The 24,853-nt window shown below is 47.1% G+C and overlaps 1 protein-coding gene across 1 annotated transcript; it reads left to right on the top strand.

The window, feature by feature from the left end:
* The first annotated feature begins 407 nt into the window (after window positions 1-407).
* LOC135824779 (uncharacterized) lies at window positions 408-22,964 on the top strand. Its single transcript, XM_065337485.1, has 8 exons — window positions 408-527; window positions 2,126-2,251; window positions 8,434-8,799; window positions 12,100-12,423; window positions 14,114-14,149; window positions 16,767-16,859; window positions 19,609-19,698; window positions 22,561-22,964. Exons 2-7 carry the CDS (start codon window positions 2,140-2,142, stop codon window positions 19,695-19,697), a joined length of 1,020 nt encoding a protein of 339 aa, XP_065193557.1. The 5' UTR covers window positions 408-527; window positions 2,126-2,139; the 3' UTR covers window position 19,698; window positions 22,561-22,964.
* The last annotated feature ends 1,889 nt before the right edge of the window (window positions 22,965-24,853 follow it).

The following is a 24,853-nucleotide window of genomic DNA, read 5'->3' as shown; positions in this document are numbered from 1 at the left end:
GCTCCCATTTCCGGTTAGAGGCTCGGTATATAGCCGAAGCTACCAAAACGAACTCTGCACCTACTCCAGAAGCTCTGTTGGGCATTCGATTTGGCTTAGTCAGCAGCACAGATGTACGCGACTGTGCTGAAATCGAATCCCGGACAAGACCTTCAGCATATATGCCAGTATGGTCCGGTCTGCAAACGAGGCATAGCGTACACGAGGTGCTGTGAACAAATCCATAGGTGCTGTGAGCGAATCCATAGCTTGAGGAGGTGCCACCGGCGGCTGTTCCGGAGACGATTTGGGCTCGTGCTTCGTACAAATCGTGCAAGGTGCCACCCAAAGCGGGACGTGTGATTGTGTGTATGTGTGCGGGACTACGCCGAGGAATCGCCTGCTGCTTCCAATGACTTCGCACACCCACCGCAGCAAACAGCTCAGTTACAAGACTATTGGACCAAGTTCGTTTGGGAAAGAAGTGCGTGTCAGAGAAACGTCCGCCGTGTTGTGCGTGGGTTGTGTACTTGGAGTCTATTTACCAGGTAAGCAACATAGAGAGTCCCTAAAGTGTCCGTAAGATCTGAGCGTGAAGTGATGGCGACATTCTGACCCCTACTCTAAAAATAGACTCGATATCACCGAGATCATTACTCAGCAAGCCCTAGACTCGGGATGGTGGAGTCTATTGCCAAGGGCCAGCGAGACTGCGCGAGTTCGAGGGTCTATGTGAGGGTCTACTTCTGTCTGTGTCGAAACGAAAATGCCTAACCGCAGCCCAATCCTTTACTGATCGTGCCTACCCACAGGAGAGCGCGCAGCTGATCGGGGGTGCCATGGCGCCAGTAGTGCAGGAAAACCCGAGTGTGTGTGTGTGTGTGGGGGGGGGGGGGGGGTCAATCGATATACCGACGAATTCGAGAGCCATCATTGTGTGCTGAACTGTGATGTTATTTTTTCATGTTTGTGCCGTATGTCTGGTTCCAGCTCTGCCATTACTCACCGATGTACAGTGCTGGCAACTGAAATCCGACACCTTGAGCAGTGCGCTCACATGGCAAAGACCCAACACGGGATTGTAAAACTACGAAATAGAGCCCACTGGAATGTGAACGCACCGCTCAGGGGTCGGATTTCAGTTGCCAACACTGTACTTATTGGCTGATTGACTAGCCAGTTGTAGTTTACTTCAGTTCGCCGGAGTGACAAGGGGTTGCCGCGGTTACTTCGCCGGAGTGACAAGGGGTTGCCACGGTTACTTCGCCAGAGTGACAAGGGGTTGCCGCGGTGCCTTCTTGCATGGACGAATGAGTTTTTCGCGCCCATGGGGAATGATGACGAAGGGGAAAGAATATGACCGGCGACATTTCACGTGCAGGCGATGTCGTCGTCGTGGTCGTTGTTGTTGTTTTTTGAATTGTGTTTAAAGTTGCAACACAAACAGGCGACAGTGCCTCCTTTTATACATGTGCGCCACTCAACAAATTGTAGTAAAGGGGAGGGGAGGACGAAAAAATCGGGTGGAGGAACAAATCGTAAAGCGAAAGAAATAGCAATGTCGGCAGTAGCAGGAAATCTCAGCTGCCAAATTGGCGTAACGATCAAATCCTGACCTCATCCTGATCATGGTTTCATGAGATATCCCATGGGGACTTGCTATCTGTTGTGGGCTTCAGGCATTCGAACTGCCTCATTCTCACGCGCAACAGAACTAAATAATTTTAGAACGAAAACACATACGTTCTGGAGACAGCAGCTTCGGTACAGCCACAAGTAGAGCTAATTTAGCTGTAAGCATTTCCTAATTGGCGACATGCATTTCGGTATTGGATACAAGTGCTGTTTTCTCTCTCTTTGTGTGTGTGTGTGTGTGTGTGTGTGTGTGTGTGCGTGTTTGTGTGTGGTGTATGTGTACATGTGTGTGTACGTGTGTGTACGTGTATGTGTGTGTGCGTGCGTGCATGTGTGTGTGTGTGTGTGGATATGTGTGGATATGTGTGTGAAATTATGTTTGTGTGCATGTGTGTGCGTGTGCATGCATGTGCATGTATATGTGTGTATGCGTGTCTGTGCATGCATGCGTGTGCGTTCCTCTGCCATATTTGCTGCTTTGCTGCTTGTCAATGTGTGTCATTCCCACCAGTGACGAGGAACACGATGAAGCCCTCAATCTCTCTGTTCCTGCTGGCCAGCATATTTCTGCTTTCTGCTTTGCTAAATGAGGCCGCCGGGAATTGCCCCAAGGGAAAATCAGGACCTGGGTGTAAAGGTGAGTAATCACATTGCATACCAGACTCCAGCAGAAACCGAACATTATTCATGTGCGTATGTTTAGGGGCGATCCACACAGCCGTTGAATTTACAGCTGATCGGACAGTCACGGCACTCAAAAACGCTGGCTCGGGCTCCTGGAAGCGATTTGGTGGCGATGAAGCAGGGAAAGAATATCGAGGCGAGATGTCTTAAAAGAAAAACAATTGTACTATTGTATCGGTGAAAATAGTAAAATTTAATCAAATATTGTTCTATTATTACAGGGTCCGACAGAGCTCTCGGCCATTGATGAAAATGTTGAGTCACCTCCACCATCACACTGCGCTCTTTAGCCGACTAGACCCTCCTGCACACAACCATCACCATTGCGAAGGACACTTCCGTAGACGATATTGATAAACTCCTTCAGACAGCTGTTTCGCTAATACATAGCTCATCAGTGAAGGTAGATGTGGAATGATTAAAAATATAGACCAAACTGCTACTATATAGGGGGTTTCCACATACAAAACTGGCATAGCTGAGGTGATAACGCGGGAAAAGGAAAGTGTGAAGTACTGTTGACGCGCATTGGACATGCATGCAGCGTTGAAAATTCGGCGCGGAAAATCAATCACTATTCAATGCAGAAGTAACATGCCAGAATCAGAGTACAGCCGTCCCTCTCTAATCCGGCACCTTGTGCTACGGCGTTTTCTGCTGGATTAACGAGGGTGCTGGATTAAGAAATCCTGCCCTCTGACCCGGCCCTACCCAATTGCATGCATGTATCATGTGTACGTCAAAACGCAGGGTTTTTCCGTGTCGACCCAAGTATTTGGTGCACGGCTTTATTCTCAATTGTTCTCCGGGAATATACACAGTGATAAAGTGATAAAGTAAAACAGAGAACATGTTCACATGTACTCTTGCACACACACGCACACACACACACACCTGAAAATTGGCAGGACACTACTCCTTGCTAAAATAAGAAAGTATGGTTGACTGCCGTTGTCTCCTGGACAACCTTGACCAGATCAGACTGGCCTAGCATGGCCTGGCAAGGAGTGCACCTGTACGGTACGCGATTTACGACTGCCGGATTATGAAATCAAACTACGTGCAGTTTGAGCGATTCGTTTAAAAAAGTCACTGCCGGAGGCGGAATTCAAGTGCCGGATTAAGATGCAGGAATTGAACGAAAAAATCGGTTTCGTCAGAAAGTGCGCCGGTTGGCAAGGGTTCCGGATAAACAAGTGCCGGATTAGAGAGGGACGACTGTACTATGTAGCTAGTGAGAGTCGTACTAGTATTGCAGTTGTCCGAGCGCCATGAAGGCCTGCGAATGCACCTCACAACCGAAATATTGTTCTACGAACTTAAAAGTTGCGACTTCGGCGGTAATAGTCATGAAGTTGATTGTTCCAACTAGGAACACACACTTCTTGCCGAACTTGACACTCAACTGACTTGCGACTGCAAACATTGTTTTATTGCATTTTAATCCATTGTATTAATATTTCCCCTTAAAAAGAGGCTCGTAGACCTAACGGCGAGGCGACAATAATTTGATGACCGCAGTCAATAAGACAAGCTGAATCGACATTAACACTTCATTCATGCAAAGTAAAACGGTGTGGAGACGATCTGCAATAAAACAATGAAAATAGGAAGAGAAATAGTGTAGAGAAGAAAATTAGGATTCAACAAGTTTTTGTTAGCGGTGAAACAATTATGTAGTAGCTGGCCCTCGGAGACAATTTCACACACTCAAACAAAGCACTCACTTTGTGGTTTCACGAATACTCGTAAGGAGGGAATTATTAGTTACACACTCGGCAAGTAAAGATAAGAAGTGAAAAAGCACAAGAAAAGAACAATGCAAGAAGACAAAACACGCGGCGAACGGCAGCCATGTTTTTAGGTCATCAACCAATCAGTAATTTATATAAACCGGTTGCTGACGAAATTCTAGAATATTCCAGAGCTGTGAACTGTGATTGGTTAATTATGCTAATGTTCTAGAACAATAACACTAGCAGCAGTCATACGGGTAAATACGGGTTTAGCCATACACGACTCATACATTACTCACGAGCGACTCACGGAAAGGGTAAAAACATGCAGATACAAAATACGCAAGGAGAGAAAAAATGTAACTAACTGCCCATCTTGGGGTTTGAACCTAGGAATCTGTATCAACACAAGCTCTACAAATAAATACTCTTTTACTGACCGAATATTCGAGTACTTGCTCGGGTTTTTCCAAAATAATCGTACTCGGAATAAATCAGAGAACTCGTTCATACATGGTACATGACTGTGTTCACCACAGAAATCCACAATTTCAGAGCAGCAGTGGGCAGATATTGATGTGCAGAGTGTGTGGTGAACATTTGTACACGCGGAGAGAGAGCCCAAATGACCCGCCAACCAATGTACCCAAGAAAGATGACTGCCACTCACTTCAATCAGGGTGGTATCATGTGATTTTAAGGCCCTTGGTGTGCAATTTTTAGGAGATTTAAAATACTCGAATATTCGATCGGAGACAATCACAGTACTCGAACTCGATATCTCAGTGGCAACTTTCACCCCTAGTTTCTGTACAACACTTATCAGGAATCGTCGTTGTACTAAAGGACACTGAAACAAAATTGAACTTTTTAGAAAATCTAAGTTAGAGAAATAACACCAAGAACAACAGCTGTGAACTGTACAAGTGTGAATTTTAATAATCATCGAGAGCAATCATGAATGCGTGTGATAACAATAAACTGGCGAAATGAAAAATGAACAAACAAGAGAGAGAGAGAAAGAAAGAAAGAAAGAAAGAAAGAAGGACAAAGTGATAACACAGAACAGCAGTACATTTCGCCTAGAACATTAACGGCCAAGCTTGGCCGCACCACACACGATGCGTTACTTGGACAACTTCCACCTAATTATACTACCACTCTGAACACACCAAATCAGGCTTACGCTGATAAATGGCTGATTGCTGTGGTAAAAGTCTGCGATTCCCGAGATCTAAAATTCAGGCTCACTCAGTGTACCAGGAAGCACAAAACTGCAGGGCAACTTTGTGCTACTGATACACTGCCAAATAATAAGCCCAGTCTCTTGTGCCCCAGTCTTTAATATACAGTACGACGTGTCTAATAAAACGAGGAAGTAAATCTAACGTTTTAACGGATGACATTTCTTCGTTATAATAAGATCCGTTGAGGCCGTACTGCTTCATATGTTGTGTGTGGATATGCCGAAATACTGCAAGATCGTTATCATATCTTCTCGTTAACCTATGAATTTTGGACATTTGTTAAATTTGCGACTCGTTATAATAACATGTCTTACAGTAAGCGCGGGGTCCGAACTGGTTGAAAATATATAAGCACTAGGCTTGTAATGGAGAAAAAATGGTATAGGCCACACTGGAGTATAAGCCGCACCCCCCCCCCCCCCCCCCCGTTTTCGAAAAGAAATGCAGACATCTACTCCATTTTATCAGCGTTAATTTGATCATCGGAGTATAAGCCACAGTAGCCTTTTTGGGGTGAGTTTTGAATGTTCAAAGTGCCGCTCATACTCCGGCTCGTAAGGTGCTTACCATACAAGGGAGTCTCATCCAGACTGCTCAACAGTCTCACACACTGTAGAACCGGAAAATTTCACTGCAGTTTCATTTTCGGTAACTTCGGTGGAGGTATTTTGTGACCTTAAGAGAGCATGTCTGAGAATACCAAAGTATGTGTGCAAGTGGATCTCTCCGATTTCGCTCAAAATTTGCAGGTAGGTTCCCTTTGGGGTGTGGATCGCTCGTGCAAAGCCCTTGAAAAAGTTTCTGAAGGGAACCTTGAAATTTGCATACCCCTCAAAAATGGCCGAAATATCACATTATTTATGGGTCTAGAAACGAGTCACGCCACAGCGTATACGAACAAGCTATGAACAAAACTCCATCAAGCCAACATTGCCTCACCTTAGAAGAGTTCCTGGAGCAGTACCGCTTAGCCACGCCAGCATCCCAGAAGACGAGGTCCATCACCCCCTGACGCCACAAATGATCGTCTTGAAAATAGCCAATTTACAAGCGCTGGCAAAACAGCCAGCTACGTCCTCAATTGGCCAGAACTATACACCGGCAGATAGTAGAACACCTCTTCTAGCGCTGAGGACATGTCCCCCATCTTCCTTTTGGGGTTTTCTTGAAATAAACTTTTTTGAATTTTTCCACTCGACCATGCTGAAATACGGCCAAAGTCATACCTGCGCAGGAAAGCTCGCCACTCCGCGACGTCTCCTCAGCAATTTTTACTCCAACACTACTCCCAAGGCCGCAGAACAACGTGTAGTGTTGACTCTGACAAGGAAAAGCAGCGGTGATCACTTGTCACTCCAAACGACAAGCTTCTCCTTGCGCCACCAATAATTTTTTGTGCGACTGTTGCTGCAAAAGTGACTGAAGGCCTGAGCGCAGTTTTTGAATTAAAATTATTTTATTGCAAGATGCACGGTGAAATCACGTGCCTTGTGACGCAAGAATGCCAAGTCGCGTGGCCCACGGCTCACGAGATTTCAGAGTCACCTTTGTCAAGTACGCTTGTTACTCGCCTTGAACGCCCGTTGGTCTGGAAGTGATCACACTTGTGTTGTTACGGCGCTCAAGAACACGCTGACCGTGTTGTAGGCCTACGAACCGGGACTTTCCCTGACCATGTACGTCGAAGACCAGTGAAATGATGATGAAATCACATTCTTTATGACGTAAGAAATCTCGCATGCAGTTCACGCGACAAGTGCGTGCAGCCAGTGCTGCTCGCGTGCCAGTCAACACAAAGGGACCGAGCTAGTCGCTTTTGTCGAGCATCGACATGAAAACAAGGGATTTTTACTGTTGGACTATGTTCGGGATTGCAGGAGGTAAGTGTGAAAGACGAATAACTCTCCATGCTGTACGGGGCATATTCCAACGGCTTGCTGCCATTGCAACACTCCTAGGACAGTTTGTGGGGGTTCTCAGCAGTTCAAGCAGGAAATGAAGCTCATCTTACCTCTGCCATCATGGTCTGTTCCGAGTAGCGTTCCAGGCACATTCGCGATCGATGGCCGCGTAACGTGATGCAGGAAGCGTCATCCTACGTCACAGAGCACGCGATCTCACCGTGCATCTTGCAATAAAATTCAAAAACTGCGCTCAGGCCTTCAGTCACTTTTGCATCAACAGTCGCACAAAAAATTATTGGTGGCGCAAGGAGAAGCTTGTCGTTTGGAGTGACAAGTGATCACCGCTGCTTTTCCTTGTCAGAGTCAACACTACACTTTGTTCTGCGGCCTTGGGAGTAGTGTTGGAGTAGAAATTGCTGAGGAGACGTCGCGGAGTAGCGAGCTTTCCTGCGCAGGTATGACTTTGGCCGTATTTCAGCATGGTCGAGTGGAAAAATTCAAAAAAGTTTATTTCAAGAAAACCCCAAAAGGAAGATGGGGGACATGTCCTCAGCGCTAGAAGAGGTGTTCTACTATCTGCCGGTGTATAGTTCTGGCCAATTGAGGACGTAGCTGGCTGTTTTGCCAGCGCTTGTAAATTGGCTATTTTCAAGACGATCATTAGTGGCGTCAGGGGGTGATGGACCTCGTCTTCTGGGATGCTGGCGTGGCTAAGCGGTACTGCTCCAGGAACTCTTCTAAGGTGAGGCAATGTTGGCTTGATGGAGTTTTGTTCATAGCTTGTTCGTATACGCTGTGGCGTGACTCGTTTCTAGACCCATAAATAATGTGATATTTCGGCCATTTTTGAGGGGTATGCAAATTTCAAGGTTCCCTTCAGAAACTTTTTCAAGGGCTTTGCATAATCGATCCACACCCCAAAGGGAACCTACCTCCAAATTTTGAGCGAAATCGGAGAGATCCACTTGCACACATACTTTGGTATTCTCAGACATGCTCTCTTAAATGAAGCGCGGCCTAAAATTCAACAGCTCCATGCCACGCAGTGTGCAAAATGTATATTCGGACCTGGAAAACCGGTTTACCAAAGTTTTCGCGCTACTGAACCGTTAATTTTGGGAAGTATGGAAAACATTACACCGCCGAAAGTTCCCGTTTCACAGTGCTACTGTACCTGGCCACCAAGCAATGTACTCGTCGACTGACCTGGCGTTTGTCGTTCATTCTTTCCTGTGTGTGTTCTCTCAGTTATCCACCGTCGCTGCCCGGACCGTACCGAACCGACAAGACTGTTTTCGTGGGTAGCGCTAGCCGGAACGTGCGACGACCATTCTTGCAAAACACCGAAGACTTTAAGCGACGCCAAAGCCCGATGCCATGAGCAAGGCTACAGGCTCTTCGACTTTGGAGTATTTACGACCCTGCCCATCGGCAGCAGGTATCAGGTTGACTTGATGATGGAGGAGATGCTCCAAACGAGACATTATGGCGACAATGTGCAATCATGGACAACGTACAAACACAAGGGACAGGATGTCGTCTACAACTTAGCCAGGACGGGCACATCTGTAAACCTCTTCAGGTCAAATCAGCTCAGCGACGTCATCTGCACAGGTAGGTGGGGTTTGGGTGAATACTAAGGCCGACCAGGGACTTGCTGTGCCTGTATGCCTCTGTGCTGTATGCTAAGGCCGATCAGGGACTTGCAGTGCCTGGATCTTTTGAGCAGCTACGCTCCAGACTGTGGAGCTTTGCTCATGACGAGCAAGGTCCCAGGTTCGAGTCCTGGCAGGGTTGGCATTTTTTCCTCCTTTCAGGCAATTCTGTTACCTAACAGTTTGCAGTGAATCTGAAGATCTCCCAATCCTTTAAAAAGATGTAACAATGAATATTATGAAGAAGAGGTTCGTGCGACTTTGGCGGTATTTAGGGAATTGTGTGTCATTCCTTATGTGGGAGCTTGCACTTTTCCTGCTGACTTGAATCTCACTTGTCTATCTCTCTCTCTCTCTCTCTCTCTCTCTCTCTCTCTCTCTCCCCATGGCTCTCTCCCCCTTTGAAATTCGCTTCCATAGAATTGGGCACCATTGCCCGTTTGGCCTTGCGAAGTAAAATAAAAATCAACAACAACTTGACTGGCTCACGACTGACATCCAGAGCACACGAGAAGCCCACCGAACCTTCCACTCGGCAAACCTGCAAGAAAGCACCACTCCCCGCTCAATACACAGCGTTTCGGGGAACTCACCCCTCATCAGTTGAGAGCCGGAGTAGACTAATGAATTTTGTGCTCCGCCAGCACTCTTCAATTATGACATCCTGCTGGCTTGTCTCTTCCTTTGCCTTCTTTTCCTTTTGTTTGTATTCTCTTATCTGTTTTACTGCTGTGGTTGGCTTTCACCCTTGTCTCAGCTTTACTGGCCTTCATCATGATGTGCCATGATGTCATCATGATGTGCCATGATGTCATCATGATGTGCCATGATGTCATCATGATGTGCCATGAGATAATGATATAATTACAAATACAAATGTAGTGCTGTCCAAGCATAAACATCACTAGGGATAGTACCTTACAGTGAGAGTCCATTTTCAATTGTGCTGTCCCCAGCGTGGGCTTGAGAACTAGATGGTTTGGAGGCAACGACGTTGTGAATGGCCAACGGTCCTCAGCGCTTGATCTGCACACCCCCCCCATGAGTTCCACGTAAGGAGCGACACACAATTCCCGATGAATGATATTACTGTTGAGATACTATAAGACGTCATTCTCTCCGACACAACGGACAATGGGCAAGGGTAGGTGGAACGACATTTATTATGGGAGATGAAGAGACGGAGACAAAGATGAGTGAAACGACGACATTGTGGAAGAGAGGGAGATTGAGTCAGGGCGAATGCAAGATTAAAGGGCCTGGGTGACTATGGCAAATATGGGCGCGCAATAAGCTTCCTTAGGCCACCGGAACGAAAGGTTGGTACGGGTTGCGTGCAGGCCGGCTTGGGAAAGGTTGTATATTGTGCGGGAGGAAGTACCTAACATTATTATTAGAGAGGTTCCGCATAACGTAATTACGTTATTAAAAAGCGTAGTCGATCTACAGAAAGTCTTACGTAAACTGCATGCGCATCTGTGCTCCGCCATACGAAGCTTTCAAATCACGTAGCTGCCCTTGGCAACTCCGAACGCGGCAGTGTACGACCAGATCGATCTGGGAAGAGAATCATAAATTTGTACCCCAATCCACTTATGGAGCGCCTACGTTATCAGAGCCCTATCTACGTACTCTACGTAGAAACCTTTCCGTAAGTAGAGTGCAAACTCGCGAATTCACGGGTTTTTCGTGCCCGCTATTACGTAAAGTTGCTTAGCTTTTAATACGTGGTGCGGATCCTGTGTATTACAATGAGGACTGCGACCCACCCGCCTGTGTGGATTCACAGGAAGCGTGAGTTACGAAGTCTGAAGACAATGTGGAATTGCCTCTGCTACGATGACAGCTGCACCATAGCCCAGTGGTTAGAGCATCGCTGGCTACAAGGAAAAGTCCCTGGTTCTAGTCCTGGTGGTGACAGTCAATGTTTTCTTCAGACATTTTCCTGCTCGCATCTTTCTGTCAAACCAATGAGTATTATTAATTCTATTATGTGTACTTCCTCCGTTAACAAAAACTTTGTGATGATTTTTAATGGATATGAAAACGCTTAGAACAGGTCAAGAACAGTTTGTATCGACTGTAAATCACTGGACAGAGGTGATTCAGCCTATGTACAGCGTCTTTACAAGAGAAACTGTTGGGGGAATGAGCAGAGAATTCAGTTTGCGTCGCTTTCGCTCGACTCATTTTTGACCTGCGTCGCTGTCGTCATCTGCTGCACGCAAGTCGTCATCTCTCTCGAGTCGTTGTTCAGCTCGTTCCAGCCTTGCCTCGGCTTCTTTGATCACACTCCGGTGACCTTGATGTCGCCGTCGTTCAAGTAAGTTGGCTTTCAAGCTGCGTGATCCGCCGCGATGGCGATTACTCGTTTCCACCAGGGAGTCGTAAAACATATTTTACGACTCCCTGGTTTCATCTTCGCTCTCCTGAACTCAGCGAAACGGCGCAGCGAAACTGATTCCATTTTCTCTGATGGATACCCCTGCCAGCATTGAACGGCAGCGGCTAGCAAGTCCAGTTGACTTTCTGACTTTAGCCACGAGACTCGCATCGGACTGCAGACTTCTGAAAGAATGCATGGTCATCAGCATTCGAATCTGGGCTTTGCGCAGGTTGAACAAGAACTTGAGTTCAGAATTATTTTCGTTGAGCTGTACGATCGGAGCAGCTCCTTGTTCACACGCTCATTGTGTGGGCTCGCTGCTCCGCTTTATCGCTCTCTATCACTCTCCAACTTACTCAGTGCTGAAGTAGTAGAGAGGCCAAGCAGCGCAATATCCCCTCGGAGAAGTGGTATTTCAGTTTCGCTCGCCGTGACTGTCATCATCTATGTTTCCACAGCGCAACCATCGATTCCGCTCGGCTTGTTGTGAAAGGTCGCTTTCTAAGCTTTCATGGCATGCCAGGGAAGGCCACGAAAGTTATTGCGACTCATTTCACGGCAGTTTGTGTGCAAATCAGCCCCTCCAAAATCCATCACGAAGTTTTTTGTCAACGGAGGAAGTATACATTCTAAGGTTGTTCCCCCTTTCCCTTTTAAGGCTGTGTTTGCATGAAAGATTTCAACCCCGGTTGAAAGCCTGTACGATGAAAAAAATAAGTCTGTGTTTACATGAAGACAGTTGACCCAGGGCAATTACTGATATGCCGTCTTCTCTCTCTCTCTCTCTCTCTCTCTCTCTCTCTCTCTCTCTCTCTCTCTCTCTCTCTCTCTCTCTCTCTCTCTCTCTCTCTCTCTCTCTGCGTCTACCTGTAGGTGTCTGGAAGACTTGGCCGGTCAGCCATAAAGGTGGCGAGTTCCTTCTTGCTAGACTGGATTCTCGTGCTTTTTCGTTTAATTATTCCCCCAAGACTTGCGAACACAATGGGTACCAATCATTTACTCCTGCCCATAGTGACTTTCTACGAGACACCACGGAAGCACTACGAGATATCGGTGCATTTGCTCACCAGTTTAGGTTCGGGTGGGCCACGGGGAAAACACCTACAAGAGACTATTTCCGTCTAAACGCCGGGCGGCACCCATCTTTCCACTATCAAGGTAGTGGACATGCAAATTCCGATTATGCGCTTTGCTACGGTAAGAGAGTGTCAGGTGCTAAATGTGTTCTGTTCATGGTCCTCAGGTTAAATGCATACACTGTCGACTCCACTTCATAAGTTAAAACGGACTCACATAATTATAGCGAATTTCGTGATATAGCGAACCCTTGTCCATGTCCCTGTTTGAACCCATACGAAATTGACCCCTTGTAGCCAACAGGTTTCGTTTACAACGAACCAAATATGGTAGGGCCGCTTCGGTAAACTAAGTGCACACATACTGTCAAGGGCCACTTGCCAGTCATGACTTGCTGCTTGTGTGGTGTGCATGCATTTCTGTTATAACAAACTTCGGCTATAAAGAACTAATTCTCCTGCACAATGGTGTTCGTTGTATGAGGAGCCGGCTGATCAATCATCAAAGTTTGGAACGCGCAGTGAGCTGGCTCAGGAAGATTTTTTTCCATCGAGTGGGTGTCTTTGTTGTCAAAGGAGCTTCAAGTGTTTTCAAGTGGGTTAGGTCTATCGAATTTAGCGCCAGGTGAGAGCTTATCAAACGCTGGTTGAGATTGGACTCAGCGATGGTGTCAGGTGTCGCAACAAGGTTCCAGAGTCATTGGCGTGAGAGAATTACTCCCCGTGCGGAGCAGCACTGAAAGTTCGCGCGCGCGCGGACGCGCGATGATTATTTCTTTGGTGAGGACCTCGCTGGGTTTGACCAGAAATGGTGCATCTCAGCGATGAAGAGCGCTCATAAAATCGTATTTGTATATCGATAAGAATCTTGTTGCAGACACTGCTGAAGCGCTGTTCACTGCGCAAAACAGAGAGGCACTATTATGCCTCCCTTACCGGTCGAAGCCAAGCTGGCTGCTGCCTGTGCTGAGAAAGGGGATGATCCCTAGAAAGGTAAAGCAGTTCATCGTCTTGGGACAACATATTCACATGCTGCGAAACGCTAGTACTCGCGCATGCAAATGCGATAAATAATTTGTCTGGGTGAAAGTGTGCAAAGGTGTGGATGTCAATGGTATTGGTCTGTACATATGTCGGTATAACCAGCTACTTGAGTGGCTTGGTTTTTTTAAATTTCTACCGCCCACGTCAGCACAGAGTCCTTGGCTACACAAAATGAAAACCCCTCCAAATCTCTCCAAGACAAACTTCAAATTCCTTCCAATTTGCAGGTGCGCTTCGTTGAGCTGTGTAACGTGTTACGTTTGGTGTATTTTTCAATTTCGTTGATTTCGGTAGATAGCCAGGCACGTACATTTAGGTTTCACCTATACGGTATGTACACTGTATGCGAAGAAGAGCCTGGTCACCTAATTCTACATATCGCCTCAAACCTGCCTGGTTCCTGACACCGAAATAGAAATTTTCTGTGCACCGAAAGTGACGTGTAGCAACAAGCCCATCGTGCATTGGCAAGTATGGAATGCATGTGTGCAATGCATGTGAGTACGCTGGAAACAGCATTCAGCAATGCACGACCATGCCAGGTGGCTGTGTGTGGTGTGGACCGACGGTACAAAATTAATGACGTCACCACTCGATGGGCGTGTGCAGTATGCACACACACACACACACACACTCCACCAATTAGGCACCTGGCTGAAAAAGTGGTGGAATCGGTGAGAAATGTCCGTCCACTGCAGCGCTAGGTCCAACTGTGTAGCATATCTTACTCTTCTCCCTGGTCTGTGTTGTTTCTCTGATGTTTGTAGGATGCCAGGAAGGTTACAGTGGCAAATGGTGCAAGCGTAAGTTGAGATTCCCTTACTGACTTCCCTCACTATTGTTTGGGTTCTACAGTCCATTCATAACAAGAGGGGCCCTGGCTCTGGCGAGCTCCCGCATTTGGTGATTTTGTTTCCTGATTTTATCGTACACAGTGCATGCTGCGAAATTTGAAATTTGAAAAAGGGTGCAAAAAGGGTACCTGGACTGGGGCTTGAACCGCACAATGCACTGTTGCAGGCAGGGTCAAACGGCCTGGATTTTGACGTTTTTCCCCAATTCAGTGCTTTGGGGGCAAAAACTGGCCGAAATCCTATTCTTGTTATGGCTTGCTTTTTGGACAAATAGACTTCAGCAACATAATTGGAAGAGGTTTCCATAGGGGTTTGCAGAAAACAATTCTTCGAAAACTCAACTTTTGACTCATTTATGTCCAAAAGCTACAAGTCCATCTTTTTTTGAATGGCCTGTAGGCAAGGGAGAATGTGGATGGGCCATAGCACCCTCCTAATCTGACTGAGCCCCCCCCCCCCCCCCCCTGTGAAAAAGTAGCAAGCCCTTACTTTTTGTATGCAAGTTTTTTTTTTTAATTTCAAATTTGGACTTCACGGAGAATTTCAAAGTATTAGGAAATTTAGAGGCCACATGCCACGTACTGCTGCTCTTTTCACTCCGAAACTCAACACTTGCATATGAAAGCAGCTAGTGTTGAAACGAGCGTATCTATAACAAACGAGCGATCGGTTCCACTAACGAGCAAGCTATCGAGCGAGCCAACGAGTTTCATTGATGTGGCAAATATGTTTTTTTTGAATATTTTGTTCTAAGTTAGATTTTTTTCAGCTGGTACAAATCATCACCACCGCCATTTGGGATTGCTGCTGCTTCACTTCGGACTGCTGTTTGGTGTCGAGATGTCTTTTCAGCGCCGTCGTTGAGTAGCCTTTGTAAGAATAGACCGTTTTGCAAAGATTGCAAGTAGCCCTGGTCTTCGCTGCATCGCGGGAGAAAACTTCCAAACGACTGAGCGTAACTTTCACTCGAATGGAGAGGTGACCGAAGCATATCCTGCGACAGGTCAGCAGATGCGGAACAAGACATCAGTAGAGTCCACCAAAGCTGCAACGACAACTGAAACAACTCAAATGTCGTGCAGGCATACAGTCACCGTAACTGCGAGTGATTTTCACTTTGCGCGGGACTGGACTCTCGATCGACCAGTCAGTCGTAAAATATTTTACGACTCCCCAGTCGACATGTACTGCCATGTGTACGGAGTACGGTGTACGGTGTTCGTTAGTGCAAACGAGCTGGCCGCACAAACGAGCCGAGTTTCTGGCGAGCGAGCTAACGAGTATCCGGTGAGATCGTCTCAACACTAAAAGAAGCCCCTAATTTCCTAATGTTTTTTTTCTCCGCTTTATCCTATGTGTTTTGGCATTGGTCCTGCATGGTCAATGTTATCTTATGCTGAGGGTTTGGCACTCCAGGGACCTGGGCAAAGGGCCATTATAACGGACTTTTATTAAACGAATTACGTTGTAACCGGATCTGTAAACAGTTGTATAGACCAGGTTTCGCCAGGGCTATTCAGCACTCTATTTACTAATGGTGAGGACCTGTATTGGGACCCGGCACAAACTCTGCAGCCAAAAGATTGCTTCGCCTTGGCACACATGCCCTGATGTCGCAGCTACTGTAACTGCTATGGCAATGGAGATTAACACTTAGGTAGATAACACTCTGCAGACTGACACTCCATAGGCTAACACTCTGCAGACCAACACTCTGCAGACCAACACTCTGCAGACCAACGCTCTGCAGACCAACACTCTGCAGACCAACACTCTGCAGACCAACACTCTGCAGACCAACACTCTGCAGGCCAACACCTTGCAGACCAACACTCTGCAGACCAACGCTCTGCAGGCCAACATTCCGCAGACCAACACTCTGCAGACCAACACTCCGCAGACCAACTCTCTGCAGACCAACGTTCCGCAGGCTAATGCTCTGCAGGCCAAACTCTGCAGACCAACGTTCCGCAGGCTAACGCTCTGCAGACCAACACTCTGCAGACAAACGTTCCGCGGCTAACACTCCGCATGTATGCTCCGCAGGCTAATGCTCCGCAGGCTGGGTTGCGGTGTGTGAATGCAGTTGTTAGTGTGTGTGTGTGCGTGCGTGCGTGCGTGAGTGCGTGCGTGCGTGCGTGCGTGCGTGCGTGCGTGCGTGCGTGCGTGCGTGTGTGTGTGTGTGTGTGTGTGTGTGTGTGTGTGTGTGTGTGTGTGTGCATGATTATGTGTGTGTGTGTGGTTGCACCCCAGTCATGAAATGACGGTCATTCATTATCCAGCCATTTTTCAACTAAATCCAACTGATCAATGTTGTGTGAGCGTGTGCATGTGCGTGCATTTTTGTGCTTGTACGTGCGTGTGTGTGTGTGTGTGTGCGTATATGTGTGCGAATATGTGTTTCTTTTGTACATGTGTGTGTGTGTGTGTGTGTGTGTGTGTGTGTGTGTGTGTGTGTGTGTGTGTGCGTGTGCGTGTGCGTGTACGTGTACGTGTGTCTGCATGTGTGTGTGTGTGTGTGTGCTTATACCTCCCGGATTTCTTCTTTGCTTATTAATGTTCTCAGCCAAGTGCGCAATACACTGCATGAATGGAGGAGTGTGCTCTGGATCAAAATGCACTTGCCCCGCTGATTTCACCAACCCTGACTGCTCGATAAGTAAGGAACAGATACTAGTAGTCATTAAGTCCTGATCAGAATCTTGCCTTCTCAGTTCTCGTTGTCCTTCGTCTTGTCCTCTTCATCTCTTTCTCCGTCTCAATTACTGTATTTCCCGGCCTCCGCCTCTCAATCTTGCTCTTAACCACTTTCTTTCTTCCTCTCTCGCTGTTTGCATCTCCCACCCTTTCTCTATCTTTCCTTTCTCTCTCTCTCTCTCTATCTATCTATCTGTCATGACCCGGACTCGACTCGTCGTGAAAGCGACCACACAATGAGATTCAGCAGCCAAAAGCTGGCCTCCGAAATATTCTAGAGTTCTGTAAGAACCATGATTAGTCCTGCGAAGGATTTGGCACTTTCGTTAGTTGAGCAATCATGGCTTACAACTCGTGGCCTCAAGTCACAAGTGTTGTCGTACGGCGGCTACACCTTCAGTACAAGTCGTCAGCATTGTACTCACTACACTGTTGAGCTTGAGGGGACCCTGCTTAGTCCTGCAAGGGAGCTGATACCTTTGTTAATCGAGCAAGCATGGCACCTCTTCTCGCGTCGTACGACGTAAAGGGTCCTGCAAGTGCTTCGCGCACTGCGGACTCCGTTATCCTTTTTTGGGAGAGGTCGCGGCTTGACCGTGAAGCGCCCTACGGGGTAATGAGAGGGAAGAGCCTACGGGGCAGAAGATGAAGGGTGACCCAATCAAGACACCGTACGAAGGCGGCGCGCTCTAGCTGCAGCAACATCCGACAGCGTACTCCAGGCTCCGTCGCACGATCGACGTACGAATAACCTCGGAGATCACTCATATTTGTAACACTATCATGTAATGTGGGTGAGCGAGCTCCCCGAAGCTATACTAAATATTTCCTACTAATTATTATATCACAATTATACTATAACCAAAATCACATAAAAGCCGCCTTCTTCCAACGAATAAAAGTATCTTTGATCGCTCCCCTTCAACCTTCGACTACCTTGTGTGAGCCGGAAAACAGGTGGGAGCTAGCAACTTGGATGGCGACTATATTGGTCGTCTACCTGGGTAGCCACTAGACTGATCTAAGCCAAGTCACAAACCCGCCAAAGCGCGGCCATGACATATCTATCTCTGTCTCTATCTATCTCTCTCTCTCTCTCTCTCTCTCTCTTCCTCTCTCTCTCTTCCTCTCTCTCTCTCTCTCTCTCTCTCTCTCTCTCTCTCTCTCTCTCTCTCTCTCTCTCTCTCTCTCTCTCTATCTCTATCTCTATATCTATCTCTATCTATCTCTATCTATCTATCTCTCTCTCTCTCTCTCTCTCTCTCTCTCTCTCTCTCTCTCTCTCTGTGTCAGAGTAGCCGCATACGCCATTATTGTTGTTCATGAGAAGTCGCTAACATTGCTATGCCTGAGCCACTGTATATAGATGGATGACCAATGCCTTGTGAAATTCTAGACTGTTTCGTTTTCCGGGCCATCACTGTTCAGTACACTGTTCTTGGGTTTGTGATAGTTCTGTTGTGCTATGCAGTAGATGTCACCCAAAAACACTGAAAATATAATCACTATAGTAGCAGTAGCAGAGGTAGTTTTATAATTTTTGCTAGGGTAGTACCAACAGGCTGCACTGAGTTACCCAGTTTCTGAACCTGTGGCTGGAAGGTGCGATGGCCATCTAACACTAAACCAAGGTAGTTGGCAGTGCTCGCAGGAGTAAGAGCCTTTTCTTGACAGGTCGAGGGCCACGGCAACTGCAGCGCTGGGGGCAGGCGTGGCCGCTGCAGAATGAGAAACTGGGTCTGGCCGGGGTTCATGATGAGCTCCTTCTAATCTAAATGGAGTTCCAGTGCAGTATGATTGTCCTGGAGGTCCTGTAACATAGCAGGAAGGTCCAGTCCGATGATGAAGAAGGCAATGTCATCGGCGTTGAGTTGTGAGATACTGTGCTTGAGAATTTCCGGCACCTTGCGAATATAGATGCAAAAGAACAGAGGACCCAAGACCCACCCTTCTGGCACGCCCCTGGTGCAAGACACAGTCTTACCATGCTCACCATTGGCTGGGATAGTGGCAAGGAGTGCCCAAAGTATGTACGTCACTAACAATATTTTAACTATCGTGTTACCTGAAATGTCACACTAATGTCGCACTTTGCTACCTCGCTTTGCGCGCCTTACAACCTTCGCACGCTTTACTTTCCTACCTGCCTGCGTATAAATTTGTACCCAGATGATGTACAGGTTATCAGTTGTCTGAGGATTGCCCTGGGCAGGGGCATAGCGGCCGGTCCGGCCGGTCCGGCTTTCGCCCGCCCACTTTTTCGCCCAGAAGTGCCCAGAATGCAGGATTTTGCACCCTAGTTTCAATTTTTTCCCAGCGGGGACACTCCCAGACCCCCTCCAACCCAACCACCTACAACGGGGGTGCTACGCGTCTGCTATGTTTGCTAGGTGCATGAGACGCAGCGTTACAGCAATGACCTAGCTGCTTGTCTCTGTTCTCTTCTGTCTTTGTGCGTCGTACACATTGCCTATTTAACTTCGCCCTAGATACAGGCATTGCTGCCTTCTTGCTGTGGATCATGAACGCTGTCACAGCTCCTAGGCTATGATGGGGGGGGGGGGGGGTAGTTGCAGGTCACGAGACGTGAAGGGTTGCCGACCTTTGGCGGAGAATCCAGTTGAATGGCGCACGGTGATTCCGTTGCAAGCATTTTTGCAAATTTGTCATTTGCTTGATTTATTTCTTCTGCTTCTTGTCATTTGCTGCAGGGAACTGCCTTAATGGAGGAGTGTCTGTTGGTCGTAAATGCTCGTGCTCAACGGGTTTCCATGGTACACGCTGTGAACACAGGCGCTAAGGTGCGTGTTACAATGCATATAAGCCCTTATAAGCCCATTGTGCTTTGCCAAATGTGGACTGCATACTTAACCCTTTAAGAGCCGCCCCATACTTGAATGCGTCGTAAACGACGCATTCAAATGCAAAACTTCAAAAGATCGTAACTCAGTCTAATCTCGCTCAAATCCATCGATCGAAATATCCAGGGCGAAGAGAAAACTCTCACCTGTCGGGAGAAACAATCCGCGAAGCGCTGCGAGCAACGGTTCCCGAGATAAATCACTCGTAAGTTGAGCCGCGATCGCGGCAATTTCAAAAGCGCGCAGTGCAACTTTAGTATTGAGATTTTTGAGACTTTTCGTCACGCTGGTTTACTCGAATTTGCACGGGTTTCACTGTTGATATTGTCAAGGGTACACAGCAAAAAAATTGGAACTCCACGATCGAGTAGAATGAAATATCTGGAGCGGGACCCAATTGGACGCATTTGGGGCATTTTTCGTACTGTCGCTGCGATCTAGCGCTGGATAGACGGTGTGCTGGCTATCATGATCGACCTCATTCTCTTCCTCTCGCGAATACCTTTCCAGGAAGCCCTAGATTGTGAGGATTGAGTGAGTAGAACTGAAGCTATGATCCGAGGAACATGAAAAAATGCAGATTTTTGAAAATTTCCTGTGGCTCTTAAAGGGTTAAGGCACTCGGCCGGTCGATAAAAGCCAGGAAAACAAAAATACATGTCCACTGAAAACTCCGAACACGCTGTGTGTGTGTGTGTGTGTGTGCGTGCGTGTGTGCGTGTGTGTGTGTGCATGTGCACGCGTCCGTGCGTGTGTGCATGCGCGTGCGTGCGTGTGTGCATGCACGCATGTGCGTGCGTGTGTGCGTGCGTGTGTGCGTGCGTGCGTGCGTGATGCAGATCAACACTAGCACAGGACTAAAATTGATTGTCTCACTGGAGGTTCTTGAAAATTCCAGCACAGATGTGCACTATTCAGAAGAGTCCAGCATTCAAGAGAGGGCACTATTTTTTTTTTTTCAATGCCGGTACATTTACGTCCTCCAGCATAAAACCAAGAAGTAGTAAAAGAACACACAGCGCCTAGAGTTCTCTGTAAACTATTTACTCTGCATAAACAGCAACAAGAACTGCGATCTTGATTCTGAAACAACCTGGGGCCTGGCTATACAAGAACACCAAACGTAGGGCCTGGGTAGGAGTGGACAAGAACACCAGACGTAGGGCCTGGGTAGGAGTGGACAAGAACACCAGACGTAGGGCCTGGATAGGAGTGGACAAGAACACCAAACGTAGGGCCTGGGTAGGAGTGGACAAGAACACCAGACGTATCGCCTGGATAAGAGTGGACAAGAACACCAAACGTACATATGCCCTTGGGCACTGTAAAACCGGAAAGTCTAACGAGTCGCAAAGTCTAACGACCAATTTTTTTCGTTATTTGAAGAAACGTTATCGCGAGATGTCTGTGTAAAGATGTGCATACAGATGGGCGGCCAGGTAGCCATCGTTAAACTTTCTGCACGTTATAATGCCAGAATTGCAAAAACCTTAAACTATGTTGGCCGTTAAACTTTCCGGTTTTACAGTACAAGCCCGGGGGAGGGATCTCTATTCAAGAGAGGGCTACTATGTTTTCACTGTTTTAGAGACAGGGGACACTCTTCGAGATAAAGCACTATTAATGAGAAGGCTTGAATCATTCCAGTTCGATATCAGTGCGTGCAAAGCAGACAAATCCGAGAAGACCCAGAACAAAACACCGTCCGTCATCCGAAATATCCGAAAACCTACGCATGTAGTCTCCCTACCATTGTCTTTCATTATTCTTTTCGAGCTGGGCATGTGAACATAGTAAAAAAAATTTATAAAAAGCCGTGCAAGAAACATAGAAAACCTTGTGTGGCGCTGCCCACTAAGCAAGACAGAAGGGGTGCTCTATACGTTATGCGAATGACTCATCATAGTACATTTGCCACTGAGCTATGGTGTGGATTCAAGTCTACAGAAAGGTGTCTCGCGAGTTGGTAACCGTGCGGCAAGCTAGACTTCATTTTTGCGTCAAGCAAAGCGGCATAGCGCAGGAAATGCAGTGCTGGCAACGGAAATTCGGCACCTGATTTCTGCGCTCGAGTGCAGTACCCATTCTAGCGGTCTCTGTTTCGTAGTGTTCCAATCCTGTGCTGGGTCTTTGCAATATGAGCGCACCGCTCCAGCAGTCGGTATTCAGTTGTCAGCACCGGTTTGCTGGCAAACATGAGCATGGACATCGAGAAATGAATCAACCGTAGGTATGCTTATCCGTGTCACGGGCAGAAGAACGAGCAGTTGCTGTTTTGAAACTCTGAGTTTCAAGAACCGAATCGATCATCAGACGAAAATTGAAACCGACCCTGCCCTGAGAGTACTGCTATGATAGTACCATAAATGTGGCAACAGCCCAGTGCTGAAGCATAATCTGTGCAGCGCAATGTAGAGTGTGTGAGAAAGTGGTACCTGCTTGTGCGTTGTCACGCGATACTGTATAGCAGGAAATGTTCGGACGGAATTTATTCTCGTACAGTTTCGCACACTGCCTCTTTTGTACTAAAATTAATTCCGTACTAAAATATGTTCCTGTGAAATCGTGTACACTATACATGCGTACTGCATGCGAACACGTGCATTTAGCATGCAGCACTGTACGAAAATAAAACCCGTGCGAAAGGTCGAATTTCGGCTTTGTCCGAAAATATTTCCGTCCGAAAATTTTCCGCTACACAGTATTGCTTGTGGAATCAAGTGACAATGTTTGACAATGTTTGGCTTTTTCCATGTCTGCTTTTTCTTGTTCCCACTGCTCCTTTTGCTTCTATCTGCTTAGAGAGATGATTCGGGTGAATGGCGCCTAAAAAAAAGGCCGGGAGCAAGGAGTTTGGCATGCAAGGCAGAAACGGATTTCTTTCAGTAGTACTGTAGCACCATCCATACGTATCAGACAAGCTACGAGGAGTGTGCTGCGAGAACGAGGGAAGCATCTGCAATGTATGTTGATTCGTCTTTTTTTCTTCTTTCCTTTCGTTGTCTGCGGGAGAGGAGGGGAGCTGCTGGATTTTAACATGTGCATGTGCATCACATGTGCATAGCCTCTCCTTTCTCATTATCTGTTCTTCTCTTCGAGTGTGTTTAACACTACACGTAGAATGCTTTCCTCCCCCACTCACACATTTGATCTGCCCGGTGCTGACATATTTTGGCCTTCCTATCAATTATCGTACTGAACAAGAATCGATTCTTCCCTGTCTTCTTGCATCCGGTGACCAGGGGATCTTGCCCCCCCCCCCCCTCCGCCACACTGAGGAGTGGTGACTAGTTTGACCAGGGAATCTTACCTCCCCCCCCCCCCAGCCAGGGATGGGTGGTCACTGGCTTCAACAGGGGCTCTTGCCCCCACCCCACCCCCAAGGAAGGGTTGTCACTGGTTTGAACTGGGCTTCTGGACCAGGGGATCTTGCCCCAGGGATGGGTGGTGACTGGTTTGACCAGAGGATCTAGCCCCTTCCCACCCCCACCCCCCCCCCTCCAATGAGGGTGGTGACTGATTTAAAAAGAGGGAACCTTGCCCGTTTGCCAAGTGATAATAATTGGTCCTGGGTTTGGTCACCAGGAAGAGAGTGGTCAGTTTACATGTACATGTTTGGCATGTGCCAAAAAATTCGGAGAATGTGATCATGGCAAGTGGACTTGTGAGTTGAAAAACACTACTCCCATACATAAAAACACTACTCTCATACATAGAATTCTGTCCAAGGGAACTTCATACAATGTTCTCCACTTGTGATACCAAGAGTGCATACCTTCCCCGAAGAGTTTGCAACTCGACTGTGGGTGCCAGAGAGTCGTCAAATACCGGTATTTGAAGACTCCCTGATGGGTGCTGCCCCGGCAGAATTTCAAGTTGACACCATTAAGGGACCATCGCAAAAGTTCGCAGAAGCCCCCGAAACGAAGACCGTGAGTTTCGGGCCTGACTCCCCTCCCTCCCCCCTCAAACGAAACGACAGTCACAATATGGGCTTCATTTTTTCACTTGGATGCTCACACATAATAATTATTATAATATTACACAAGCATTGTTGTATCAGTGTGTAACAATGTACAGCACTTTATAAATGCAACGATGATATCACCTTGCAGTGGGTGATCTAAGAACGAGAACAGCTAGAGCTATGCACTTGTATCCTTTGAGCATTACAATGAACGTTGATTGGTGTATATTGCTTTCACATTCCCCATACGCGTCCTGACAATAGAGAGGTTAAGATGCACGTTATTTCTGACGTGACGCGAAAGTTCAGCTCGCGTTATTTGCTCGCACGTCGAAAAATCAATGCGAGTGACCTGCTGCTCGCGTCGAAATTTGGAGTTTTACGCCAAATTTGACGTCAAATTGCGCGTCACGTCGGAAATAACGTGCATCTTAACCTCTCTAGTGACAAGCGATCTACGCCGGCTGTGATGGCATGCTAATCCTACAGCTCCTATAATTATGTCGTCAGGCCATCCAGAATTAATTCGTTGTTTCGGGTCACCGTCCCGACCGACCTTCTTTTTTCACCCGACCGCAAAATGTTTTTTTTTTATAGTGGATGCAAATGTACAGACTAGACTATGTACACACGCGACCCTCATAAATTAGAATAATAGCAGTCCAGATATCGACCTCAGAAGCAGTCATCACTGCCAATGATTATGGTCATGGCTAGCCAAATGACAGGTGCTTGGTGATGACGTTGTCTTCTATCTCCGATCCGCAATCGATCCTGAAACAGCGTCAGCTCCGCCACCTTGTCGCTATTTACAGAAGTTTTCAAGGTGAGAGCTGCTCGTCAGACTCGTTTGCCAGCGAGGCCAAGATCTGGTCCTGGAGGGGACCTGGATCTGATGGGACAATGACTGCGCTGGATTGTCTACACTACAGTCAGATTCAGTGATCGACTGGCTAGATGGACACAAGCTATTCGAAGTATATGTATGCACGCGCACATTATTTTATTTTTATTTATTAAATTTTTTAATAGGGCATTCCCACAGGCCTAAGGCCTTCTAACGATGGACGTAACCAAAATAAAAAATAAAATAAAATAAAAAATAAACCCGACCGACCGACCCTGGTA

This window comes from Sycon ciliatum, chromosome 9 (genome assembly GCF_964019385.1).
Source record: "Sycon ciliatum chromosome 9, ocSycCili1.1, whole genome shotgun sequence".
NCBI classification, from domain to species: domain Eukaryota; kingdom Metazoa; phylum Porifera; class Calcarea; order Leucosolenida; family Sycettidae; genus Sycon; species Sycon ciliatum.
The sequence above is the reverse complement of the archived record's forward strand: the minus strand, read 5'-3'. Positions and strand labels throughout refer to the sequence as shown.